The sequence below is a fragment of the Magallana gigas genome, chromosome 5 (assembly GCF_963853765.1).
Source record: "Magallana gigas chromosome 5, xbMagGiga1.1, whole genome shotgun sequence".
Lineage (NCBI taxonomy): Eukaryota > Metazoa > Mollusca > Bivalvia > Ostreida > Ostreidae > Magallana > Magallana gigas.
The window spans coordinates 5108685-5122322 of NC_088857.1; the positions used below are offsets into that span (position 1 = coordinate 5108685).

Genomic DNA, 13638 nt, shown 5'->3' on the forward strand with positions numbered 1-13638 from the left:
ATATATACGCGACCCTTCTACCTTCTGTGTGAGTGGAAATGTATTTTTTCTTCTAATACAAATAAAATTAAATTTGATTCGTAAGCATCCTTTTGTTTTATACAATTCTATAATGTAAAATGGCTGGCATGGCACGTTTATAGGATCAAACTATGAGGATGGATAGCCTAAAAACTATCTGGTCAATTTCGTTTTAATTTGGCAAAAAGTTTACTTATACATTAACCTTCCATCGCTGAAAATTTAAAGAAAATCGTATGTTTGTAATTTTTTAAATATAATATTGAAAATGAAAACCCTCATTTTTCTGTATAAATCTATATAAAATGTCGGTGATGAATCGGACATACGACCAAAATTTGAGCGCGACAGATAAACCATCCGGTCAATTTACTTTATATTTTGCACATAGTTTACTCATAAGTTGACATTTCACTGTAAAAAATTTAAAGGAAATCGTATGTTTGAAACATTCTCCCCCAAGACTCCTTAAAAGACAAGCGAGTAAGTTTTAGATAAACCTCAGATTAAAGGTTGTGAATGTTGAAGAGAAGAGTTGGTGATGTCAGGGATAAAAACTAATTCCAACTGTAACAGGTTCAAACAGTATGCAACATTTCAAGAAATTTTCACACTGCTAAAAATACATGTATTACCAAAAAATGCTATTAGATCTGAAGATTGTAAAAAAATAAAGATTTTTTAAGCTGTAATAAGATGTAATTTTAATGCTTATCTGGATAGTACCTCACAATATGGTTGTGTCCCATATCTTTTTAAAAGCAATCGCCATAAAAGTGATGTAGACAAATTCTGCTCCCCATTATAAAATTACACGGGGTTTGTTTTGTCTAGTGACAGTGAATATTAAAAACCTTCCTATAACGATCGATTTGTGCTGGATACCCAGTGCAGACCATCCTATACCGAGCCAGACAGCCACCTTATACATGTAGCACACGAAATAATAGATATCCACTAATTGATTCAGTAACTGTGTACTGTTGGTATGTATTGCAGTAAGGAAAGACATTGGAGAGCTTCCTTTCACAGCTATAAGGAGAGTTTTTTTTAGATAATTCAAGATGAAGCAAAAACAAATCATAATGCAATGCAGTAGACTTTTTATTATCAACAAAATTTTTTAAAAAATTGACTAAAACAGACTGAATTGTTGGTGACAATGAAAATACACATAATACATAAACAATTTCACAACTGCATTTGCTATCACAGTACAGTAGAATTGAAGCCAAGTTATGACACCGAGAACTGAGGACGATACAACTCCAGCTGTGATAGAGGGGAAATGACGTCTTCTTTCATAGACAACCTGCTATTTGTCAAGTACTTGCGTTTATTAACGGGAGAAATCCATGGAAATGTTTCTTTACTGTGATTCCTAACCTTTGTTTTTTTTGTTTGCTTAAGAAACTGAACAGCACAATAAATGACTACGTAGGCAAATAAATATACAGTGTCCTGAGTGGAAGTATATACTTTGATTTCTGTCAGAAGGCATCTGTTCAGTAGGAGTTTGATTTTTCTGTCATTATATTACTGTTATTTGAGGCCAGTTCCATCACTTACTGTACAGAGAGAGACGAGCTGGTGACTACAAACTACACAGGAACAAAGAGTCGGTCGTCCGTCAGTCAGGTTCTTGGCCGACTTTGATCTGGTTCATAAAGCAGCAGTGGACTTAATCATAAAGGTGTTCTACACCAAGTGCAAGTGTGGAGAGGCCTTTATAAGAAAGGGTAGCTGCTCATTGCAAGACAACACACATACTTAAAGCCACAATCAGAGATCACCAAAAATAAAGGAAACGAAAACTGATCCCATCCTTCCAGAAACTAAACAGTATGTGTATCAAAGGAACTTAAGATCACACCAAGACTTCCACCTCTAGTAATAAAACAGAAAAATGTCATTTTTCCTACAGCAATACTGAGTGGTTGCTATGACAACAGCAGAACTAGGCACATTGGTAGGGTGCATAGAAAATAAACGTCTGGGGATTCCGTGCACTAGAGTATTATTTCTTACCTCCCTGGTCACAAGTTCAGCAAAAGACAACATCTACACGTCATGGACTTCATAAACAGATATGCATGAACCAACAAATGAGAATACAGGGATCACTTCAAAATTTGAGTAATTTTTACATGAATTATTTTTCACGATTACTTCCCAATTTTAGTTTTTTTTCTTCCCAATTTTCAAACAAAATTGTATAAACATTAAAGGAAATTAAGATGTAAACACCTTTTCTATTCTCTATGAAAAAGGAAAAAGTGGGGCAATTACGAGGGTACTGACAAAGGCAGGGTAAAGTTGTGAAAGGTTCGGGGGAACGGGGCTGACTATGAATTTGTGACACCAGTTTACAGACATCATACACTGAACAGATAAATATACTCAAGAAATGAAAGTAAAAAACCCAAAAAACGAGATTCCTAGGTACACCCTGACAATATACACATATAGGAATATCAGATTTCTGACAATTTGAAAAAAAGGAAATGTTATTTTTCTAGTGGACATTAAAAACAGCAACAGTTCTCATTAATGATAGACCACACTAAATATCTTCAAAATCAACTCGGATATAGATATAATATATATATATATTAAGTATAAACCTAACAACAATGTTGATTAAACATGGACTGTAAAAATACCATTTTTCTGTGTTAAAAAATGTTGACCTTTTAGATCCATTTTACACAGTTTTAAATATACATTAATTTCTTTATGCCCTCACATATCCAACTGTTTCTCACTTTTTTAAATCTAAATGAACAATTCCGATGAGGTGTTCCTGTTTTTTCACTGCACATGATCACTAAAATTGAAGTATAAAAATATTAACCTATATAAATTTTGTCAAAGTTAATCATCCAGATTGCACATTCGTAGCTGATAGAGTCTGTTGCTGTGGGTTTCTATGAGATCGGCGGCAGATATGTTGCTTGGGAGCAGGGCTAGAATAGTTGGCGTTTGAGAGTCCTCGTTCTGCCGTTCTATCTGAATGCCGAGCGATGTTAAATCCGACAGCGCCTCCTCCACAGCTTCCTGTGAGAGATCTGATGGTAATCCGTGAACTTCTAAACACTCAACTGTGGAGAGGAAAAACGGGACTCAGTATAAGCAACATAATGTATCAGGTATACATTCAAAACATCAAAATATTGAAGAGTAAAATGTGACTTTAAAAAGATATGCAAGAGTTATTTCCCTTTATACAAGTATATTTCAGAACAAAAAGCACATGCATAAAAAAGAAGAGTGAACAGCTGTTACAGGCCATTAATAAAGACATGGTAATCAGATTCAACAAAGCATGATAGAAATTGTGCAGATCATTCAGCCGAGACGTGAACAGCTTGAGCATGCCGAGACCGGCTGGGTCGCGGTGTGTTAGTCGGAGGTTGGATGGAGTTAGTATTTACTTTGTCATTTCACACCTGAGGGACTCTCACACTCCACACTCTGTGAAGAACCCGACTCGGACCCGTCCTTGCTGCCTGATTTTCTAAGTTTCTGAGGTTTACTACTTGGCTGATTTGACATTCTGAAATCCACCAAAGAATAAAGCTTTTTTTCACTCAAAATCAAGCACACTTAATATGGATGACCCACTAAAAATCATGCAATTCTAAAACTGAAACTAGCATAAATTTGCAAGTTTTGTTTCAAATGAGCAGAATGAACAAAAAACATACAAGTAGTTCCACATTTCAGTGTACTTGTTTACACAGCAATCCGGCTATACATTCAAGATAAAAAAAACAAGCACTGTCAAGAATCCAAACTTACCTTGGTTTCTGCTGGTGAAGTACAGGTTGCAATGGAATCTGTTGACGTATACTAGGCTGTCCTATTAACTGTAAATCTGTAATGACAAAAACAATACCCAACACAATCTTTAAGATCTAGTACTCACTTAAATTTTACAAGGACATTGGTTTCTTCCAATCTGAGCCAGTTCATAAAATCTCAACAATAATCTGAGTACCTGCTTGAATTTGTGTAGGCGGTCTCATGATCTGGCCAAGCTGTCTGGGTCCTGCCACAAGAGGAGACCCTAGACTCCCGACCCCCCCAAGGACGTATTCCTGCTTGTCCGAGTCTTTTTTTGGCAGTGAAGCTTCATATGTGCACCCTTTGGCACTGACTGTCACCGGTCCTCCCTGGGCGGCGTTCTGGCTCTGTGACATCACACCTGGAATCTGGGCCATCTGCATGTTCATCTGCAGCCCCCGGATGACGGGAATTGGTTGCGAGTGACTTCCTGCAGCCGTGCTTAGACCGGGCTGGTTCTGCATGTTCTGATACTGTACGATCTGAGGATTGGCCACTCGTGGTTGTCCTTGAAACGGAGGAATTGTGGGATATACATACTGGGATGACGTGGGGGTGGTGAGATTCCCTGGGAGAGGGATGACCCCACCTTGGGGAACAGTCTGTAGATGTCCATTAGCACTGGAGAGAGTCTGCTGACTAGGGGGAGAGGTTTGGTAATGTCCTTGGCTTGATCCAAATGTGTAATTTGACACTCCTTGCTGTATATTTGGTGTACTAGGGTAAAACACTTGCTGGGGCTGGGGCTGCCCTGAGGAATATTGCACGGGGTAAGAGGAATAGGTCATGTTGTTTTCACTTTGGGCAACGGGATATGTAGTCTGTGAGTAATTTACAAAGGTGTCCATTGCCTGACTAGCCACAACGGGGTAAGAGTTGTACGATGTTCCATACTGGTTCCCATAGCCTTGAGTAGAACACGGGGGGTAGGTCTGAGCAGGCATGTCGCCCGACATCTGATGCTGACACTGGTTTTGGTAGTTTACTGGGTACACATATCTCACTGTAGGCTGACCGTTCATGTTCTGAAGACCCTGATAAAATGGAGGCTGGAAATATGAACCATGGTTCAAACCAAATGTCTTCAGCATTTTGAACTGCATGCCCAGATACTTAGAAGACTTAAAACATTCAACAATCTAAAATCTAGTTCTGTTATGAAAAAACTAAGAATGCTAACTTGATAGTTGAACAGAAATTTCGCAATAATTTGTGTAGAGTGGACATCATACTTGTATGTTTTTGTTGATAATCATAAAATTTCACCTTAGAGTTACATCTGAAACATTGATAAATACCGTATTTTTCAAAAATTAGGTTGATACGGTTTATTGGGCGAAGGAGGCCGTTTTTAGCCAAAAAAAAAGAAAAAGTATAAATAGGTCGACTTCGAAGAATTGGTCGAAAAATTACCGCTAGTTCTAATGAATAAATGGTTTAAACCAATAACGTTATCATATAGTAGCCTTTAATCTTATTTCACAGTTTTAAACAAAAGAGAAATAAAATGTATTTCTTGAAAATATCGTAAGAAAATGTCTGAAATTGCATCAAAATTTTCAAACCAATTAATTCAGTTCGGCCGGTTTTAATTTAAGATCGTTTTTTATTACTTCCCTGCCATGTGTACAAACTGGTGTTAACCGGGGGATAGTAACCTAGCCTGGAGGCATGACTACGGTAGCACATGCCACCCTGTGTCTCTGTGTGACTTTTTACTGTGTATATACACACGAGTCAACCTCTGATCTTATTGAAGCCTGCGGGCATGAGTAGCACGTGCCGAGAGTTCAACTGTGTTTAAACAAAGTAAGCGCTACCCAGACTGATTTCAGAGACACCTGGCTAAAATTTCATCGAAAGTTTTATGTTGAATATACAGAAAAAAATTGTTCATGTATTCTATTATGAAAACAAATTGGTTTATTTTTTATTTCTACCCGACGATATTTTTCCCCCGTAAATACCCTTTGTACGGTTCTCATTTTACTTTTACCATGCAAAATCGATTTCCTGTTTATCGTAAGCACATGATCAAAATGCATGACAGCATATAATAATGATCGAAAGATGATTCAGTCAGTGATCTAAGTAAGAAATGTAAGAAGAAATAAATCTATTTAATACATTTAATTTTGTTTAAATGATAAATTACTACAGTATATTGATTAAAATCCATACGATTTTTACACAGAAATTCAAGCAGTATTATAGTAAACACTCATGATTTTATTGGAGGGTTGCATAAATTTTTGCAAAATTTCATATCAAATTTTCCAACCAAAAAAAAAAAAAACATAAATTAGGCGAAGCGATGAATAGAGCGAGGTCCACGTGTCAGGAAAAAAAAGTATCGACCTATTTTCCAAAAAATACGGTATATACTTGAACAAGAAGCTAACTTTGGAGCATGGGTGTAAAATCTATTTACCTGAGCCACAGTGTAGGACTGCTGAGGCATGTTGACAGAGGGCACCTGCCCCTGGGCTGCCATGATGTACTGGATGCTAGTCTGAGGCCCAGGGGGTTCCCCCACACTGTCCAGTGACGACTGATGACTCAGATTCATTGCCGACAGGTGCTTGCACAGCTCTGTACCCCCTAGTCCATCCGGAACCTGCCAAACAAATATGAAAACATTCTTTAGTATCTCATTCTGAACATGCTTACACAGGAAAGTAGAGTAAACTTCAACATCACAGGTTGATTAACTCTAAGGATTGACAAATGGGTAATGATTTATACATACATCAACATATACCATATATAAATGCTAACATTCAATATGTGTGTGCTTTTATTGATCATATATAACCAAAGATCACAAAACTCCCTGACAGATTTGCTTCCACAGAACCATAAAATAAAAGCACAGAAATGTAAAAGGTTACCGAGTTATGGGTCCATCCCTCGGACGTCTGGTACATGGATGTAGGGGGCTGACCATTTGGCAAGGGGAGGTTAGGATTGTGTGTGTACACACTGCCATCGGGGTTAGAGTAAGGCTGTCCTACAAACAACAGAGACAAGATGTTATTACATCATCACATGAATATCATTACAAATTCAACAAAAATCCTTTTAAAGCATCAGCTCTAAGCAGCTTCCTCTCTATCCTATCCTGTGTTGTATTACCTGTTTGAGGATTAATAATTATGGCACCTGGTGGTATATTTCTGTAATCAGATGCTACCCATAAAGCTTGATTCTGTCCTTGGCCTGCTAGGAAACCTGAAGTTAATAGGAGACATACATCAGTATCAATAGAGGTATACATAATTGTAAAATGATGAAATAAACCTGCCTTAAAAATTATACTATAAAACAATACACCACCTGCAAATGTATCAATGCATATAAGAAATCATAAGGAACTGAACTACCATCTGAAGTATGTAGGGAGTGTATAGGAGACAATATGGAGCATATACCGTGGTGTATAGGGAACTGTATGGAGTATGTACAGTTGTGTATAGGGGATGTATGGGGTACGTACCATGGTGTATATAAAACTGTATGGAGTACGTACCGTGGTGTATAGGGGACTGTATGGAGTACGTACCATGGTGTATAGGGGACCATATGGAGTACGTACCATGGTGTATATAAAACTGTATGGGGTACGTACCATGGTGTATAGGGGACCATATGGAGTACGTACCATGGTGTATATAAAACTGTATGGAGTAAGTACCATGGTGTATAGGGGACTGTATGGAGTACGTGCCGTGGTGTATAGGGGACTGTATGGAGTACGTACCATGGTGTATAGGGGACTGTATGGAGTACGTACCATGGTGTATATAAAACTGTATGGAGTACGTATCGTGGTGTATAGGGGACTGTATGGAGTACGTACCATGGTGTATATAAAACTGTATGGAGTACGTACCGTGGTGTATAGGGGACTGTATGGAGTACATATCATGGTGTATATAAAACTGTATGGAGTAAGTACCATAGTGTATATTAAACTGTATGGAGTATGTACCATGGTGTATATAAAACTGTATGGAGTACATACCGTGGTGTATAGGGGACTGTATGGAGTATGTACCGTGGTGTATAGGGGACTGTATGGAGTATGTACTGTGGTGTATAGGGGACCGTATGGAGTAAGTACCGTGGTGTATAGGGGACTGTATGGAGTACATACCGTGGTGTATAGGGGACTGTATGGAGTATGTACCGTGGTGTATAGGGGACTGTATGGAGTACGTACCATGGTGTATATAAAACTGTATGGAGTAAGTACCATGGTGAATAGGGGACTGTATGGAGTACATGCCGTGGTGTATAGGGGACTGTATGGAGTACGTATCATGGTGTATATAAAACTGTATGGAGTAAGTACCATAGTGTATATTAAACTGTATGGAGTATGTACCATGGTGTATATAAAACTGTATGGAGTACATACCGTGGTGTATAGGGGACTGTATGGAGTATGTACCGTGGTGTATAGGGGACTGTATGGAGTATGTACTGTGGTGTATAGGGGACCGTATGGAGTAAGTACCGTGGTGTATAGGGGACTGTATGGAGTACATACCGTGGTGTATAGGGGACTGTATGGAGTATGTACCGTGGTGTATAGGGGACTGTATGGAGTACGTACCATGGTGTATATAAAACTGTATGGAGTAAGTACCATGGTGTATAGGGGACTGTATGGAGTACATGCCGTGGTGTATAGGGGACTGTATGGAGTACGAACCGTGGTGTATAGGGGACTGTATGGAGTACATGCCGTGGTGTATAGGGGACTGTATGGAGTACGTACCATGGTGTATATAAAACTGTATGGAGTACGTACCGTGGTGTATAGGGGACTGTATGGAGTACATATCATGGTGTATATAAAACTGTATGGAGTAAGTACCATAGTGTATATTAAACTGTATGGAGTATGTACCATTGTGTATATAAAACTGTATGGAGTACATACCGTGGTGTATAGGGGACTGTATGGAGTATGTACCGTGGTGTATAGGGGACTGTATGGAGTATGTACTGTGGTGTATAGGGAACCGTATGGAGTAAGTACCGTGGTGTATAGGGGACTGTATGGAGTACATACCGTGGTGTATAGGGGACTGTATGGAGTATGTACCGTGGTGTATAGGGGACTGTATGGAGTACGTACCATGGTGTATATAAAACTGTATAGAGTAAGTACCATGGTGTATAGGGGACTGTATGGAGTACATGCCGTGGTGTATAGGGGACTGTATGGAGTACGAACCGTGGTGTATAGGGGACTGTATGGAGTACATGCCGTGGTGTATAGGGGACTGTATGGAGTACGTACCATGGTGTATAGGGGACTGTATGGAGTACATACCGTGGTGTGTAGGGGACTGTATGAAGTACGTACCATGGTGTATATAAAACTGTATGGGGTACGTACCTTTGTGTATAGGGGACTGTATGGAGTATGTACTGTGGTGTATAGGGGACCGTATGGAGTAAGTACCGTGGTGTATAGGGGACTGTATGGAGTACGTACCGTGGTGTATAGGGGACTGTATGGAGTACGTACCGTGGTGTATAGGGGACCGTATGGAGTACATACCGTGGTGTATAGGGGACTGTATGGAGTACGTACCATGGTGTATATAAAACTGTATGGAGTACATACCGTGGTGTATAGGGGACTGTATGGAGTACGTACCATGGTGTATATAAAACTGTATGGGGTACGTACCTTTGTGTATAGGGGACTGTATGGAGTATGTACTGTGGTGTATAGGGGACCATATGGAGTACGTACCATGGTGTATAGGGGACCGTATGGAGTAAGTACCGTGGTGTATAGGGGACTGTATGGAGTACGTACCGTGGTGTATAGGGGACCGTATGGAGTACGTACCGTGGTGTATAGGGGACTGTATTGAGTACGTACCGTGGTGTATAGGGGACTGTATTGGGCCGGTAGAACTACTACAGGACAGAGGAGAGCTGCCAGATCGACTGCCGGGGGGTGTAGCAAAGTGACGCTGTAGACCTGGACTTGCTGTTCCAGAGTTCATCGAGTCTAAAAACAAAAAACATTTATCCAAAGACAGAGGTCATATTCAAACATTTCTATTTATAGGGTACCTGAATTTCTATTTTACTTTGGTTATATTGGTCTTATTGTTACTGTGCAACTGACCTGCTTTACATAGACTCTGGCTTTTGCTGGCTGTTTTGATATGTTGAGAGTGAGGTACTCCTCCAAAGCTGTTTGCCTTTGGAATCCCTTTGGATTTGGTAGAACAATCTGTCCCATAGCCACTGGAGTCTGTGGAACTCCATGGGTGCCCTTCTGATCCTCTACTAATGCTGGAGGGCCTAATGGGCTTTTTTCTGTAAGAATTATTAGCATTAATTCATACATCTCCTCAAAATCCAAAAATTCATTGAAATTTTATCTTTTCACATTGCAGTTTCATGTTTGATTTTTTTTTCAACTTTCACACAAGTATGAATATGATGCTTTTACAATGAAGTCTAATGTATAGCTATCATAATTTTGCTTTTGCATAAATCTATGAATAAAATTTTTTTTATTCACCCGACATACATATTTGGAATTCCATTTTTCATTTCATCCTCAGTAAATGCCATCGGCTGAAAACAAAAGAAGATAAAATCTATTTTTGTATTGAAATGAAACAGTTTTTATGAACTCTGTTTTTAATTCACATAAATGTTATTGCTGAAGATATTTGTTTTTTATTGCTATTTCAAATTTCTTCAAATGAGACCTTAAGACACATTCTACTCTACAAAAGATGAACAGAAACTGTGTTGTCGCTGCACTTCAATAAATCTTGTGTCTCTCTATATGACTGCTCATTAAGTCTGCTCACCTCCTGGCAGGGATCGGCATCACAACTATTGAAAATCTTGCTACGCACTTTCTCATATCGCTTCCTTCTCTCCTCAAACGATCGAGCTTTTGTGTGAGCTAAAGAAGGTTTGTCTAGATTCCTTGTGTATATCTACAATTATAAGAATATTAGCGTTTAATAAAAAATATAGCAAGTAGTTGACATTACATTCAAATGCAACAAAGATTATGATAATAAATGAGCCTCAACCCCCATTTGTAAACCAAGACTTCTACTACTGATAAAAATACATTTATGTGGGAATGCATACTAAAGCAACATGGTTGATTTTCTTTTCTTAGGCAACATATTTCATTGAATTCATATTGGCAAGCATTTAAGCACATTAGTTTTCTGAGTATTTTTTTTCTGATTTGAAACCTGAAAACTTAAGGCTATTAAACATTAATCCTCTTTGCAAAGAAAATGTGACAATTTTATAAATTTTAAGCTATGAAATATTGATGACAAGTTGAATGCCTTACAGTTTTCAGATATTATCTTGTAATATAATAATTTAAAACCTAAGTCTTCACATAACCCTCACCAACAGTATAATATTGTGATAATTACAGATTGTTCCTACATTTACATGTCTATTGAATGATTTTTTAATCAAGAAACTATGGTAACCAGGCAGACACGATGTAACCACATTTCAATCAGGTGTTACACAATTGATTCTCCAGACACAAGTGTTTGGAATAAACATATGTTTAAGGTATCAAATGACTTGCAATAAACTCGGTGATACCCTGTTATACATACATCTCTGTCGTCTAGGCTCTTGTTCTCTCGCTGAATAATGGACTTGACCTTAGGAGCAGAATCTAGGTTGTCAATATGTTCCTTAAAGCTGAAATCAGGTCTGTTGACAAAAAAAATGTGAAAATCAATATCCATTACAATTCACACTTTAAATCATCAATATCAATTTTCTGTGAAGAGATATCTCTAATTTCAAGTAAATTGACTGATACAGCACAATTAGGCTGGTCCTGGTAAACATATTGTTTGTGATATTAGATATCAATAGTAAAAATCACACTCTGGAAATATCTGGTAGTTCACCAGGAAGTGAGAGATGGGATAAAACCAAGTTGCTCTAGCTATGAACATTGCCACTCATAAGTTATATTGGTAGTATTCTTACACAATTCAATCATCATTTCAGATATTTTTAGCTTTATCATCAATACCATCAGCCAAATGACATCTGAATATCTGTCTGAATTCAAAGACAATACAACACTAATTCCCACTAGTATTTGAGTAGCCAATTCTACTGACAATATTCCGATAGGCCGACATGTCTATTTTGGTTGCAGACAGCGTCGAGGGGAGCTCTCGAGGCTGACGACAAGCTTCCTGTTGCCCGCAGACATCTGACACACCTGGGATGTCGGCGGTTCCTCCATTGTGTTACACAATGACAGGGCCCGCTGCTTTTTTGGTCTATGGCTGGACTTACACTGAGATAATTACAGGACACAGAATCCTCTAGACGAAGACTGCTCATCAATTATGCACCACACGTTTCTGCCATCTTAAATACTCTCTCCATTATCACTCGTCAGTGTTTTAGCATGAACAGAAGCTCAATTATCTCTCTCTATATATCAGAGCAATAAAATATTTATATCTGCTTTATAACCTTACTTCTAAATATAGCAAATCAGATGATTATGGATAGGGGTCTTGAATAAGCGATCAGTTTTTACCACATATCTCATTCCGATTAGACAGTCAGGCAGCAAGAAACAACCGGAAGAATGATCTGTTTTGCACCGATGCTTTCACAAAAACTGTCATCCTGACATGAAAGGTGCCAATGGTTTCAGCATTGGTCAAATTCCTGAACAATTACTGCTGATCATACAAAATACCAGGGCTGTCTTGATATATGGCAAAACAATGTTTTTCTCTACTTTGTATAGGTTCTTGGGAAAATGCCTTTATAGATGGTAAGACAATGTGATGGGACAGATTACTTTGTATTGACTGGTTTACAGGAAAGATTTGCTACCACATTTACCTACATTTTCCTCCTATTCAAACAAAGTCCAAAAAAATCTTAGACTGAATTGATTAATATCGTCTTTTACTTAATTTTGGTGTCAAAATCTTTTGGCAAATTTAATTATAAAATCCAGTTTGAGATATGGGACTTTTTCTACTTTGGCTGATTCTCCCTTCAAACTATGTGATCACTTTATCTTTGAGATAAACTTTTCTGCCAAAAACTCTTATAGTGCATCAAAATAACACGATGAACAGTTCTCAACATGGCAAAATGAAGCCTGTATTCTGTACAATAAGATGATTGCCTCACATTTTCTTATTGGAGGTTTTGTTCACAATGACAAGATGTTCACTTACATTCTCTTGTTGGAGGTTTTGTTCACAATGACAAGATGTTCACCTACATTCTCTTGTTGGAGGTTTTGTTCACAATGACAATATGTTCACTTACATTCTCGTGTTGGAGGTTTTGTTCACAATAACAAGATGTTCACTTACATTCTCTTGTTGGAGGTTTTGTTCACAATGACAAGATGTTCACTTACATTCTCTTGTTGGAGGTTTTGTTCACAATGACAAGATGTTCACTTACATTCTCTTGTTGGAGGTTTTGTTCACAATGACACACTTCCCAGTCTGGTCAACATTGTGGTCCAAGCCAAAGTAAGCAGCGATTCTATGAACGAGCATCCTGTCGTATGAGGACATCTGAGGGAACTTCAGATAGTGATGTCTGCAAGTGCAAGAGACATTAAAAGCACTGCCAATCAATCAGTCATACAATCAAACTATTTATCGATTAACTCATTATTTCACCCCGCTTTATAATAAACAACCAATTCTGCAATTGGCATTTAATTAATTCGGACTA

General features: G+C 38.2%; 1 protein-coding gene across 13 annotated transcripts in view; it reads right to left on the minus strand.

The window, feature by feature from the left end:
• Window positions 1–1107: 1107 nt before the first annotated feature.
• The window catches only part of LOC105323220 (cAMP-regulated phosphoprotein 21), a 37040-nt gene continuing 24509 nt past the window's right edge, over window positions 1108–13638 (minus strand). For 9 of the 13 annotated variants that reach the window (XM_034449846.2, XM_066083557.1, XM_034449855.2 and 6 more), the window contains 13 exons: window positions 13360–13500; window positions 11514–11613; window positions 10725–10856; window positions 10427–10482; window positions 10025–10218; window positions 9773–9904; window positions 7003–7098; window positions 6759–6877; window positions 6299–6484; window positions 4022–4916; window positions 3823–3898; window positions 3471–3577; window positions 1108–3122 (listed from right to left, as the gene is read on the minus strand). In XM_034449846.2, coding sequence (XP_034305737.2) covers window positions 2896–3122; window positions 3471–3577; window positions 3823–3898; window positions 4022–4916; window positions 6299–6484; window positions 6759–6877; window positions 7003–7098; window positions 9773–9904; window positions 10025–10218; window positions 10427–10482; window positions 10725–10856; window positions 11514–11613; window positions 13360–13500 — 2461 coding nt within the window. In that variant the 3' untranslated portion in view covers window positions 1108–2895. Of the gene's footprint in view, window positions 3123–3455; window positions 3578–3822; window positions 3899–4021; window positions 4917–6298; window positions 6485–6758; window positions 6878–7002; window positions 7099–9772; window positions 9905–10024; window positions 10219–10426; window positions 10483–10724; window positions 10857–11513; window positions 11614–13359; window positions 13501–13638 lie in introns of all 13 variants that reach the window. The other 4 variants (XM_034449839.2, XM_034449841.2, XM_034449875.2 and 1 more) reach the window with 4 other exon arrangements.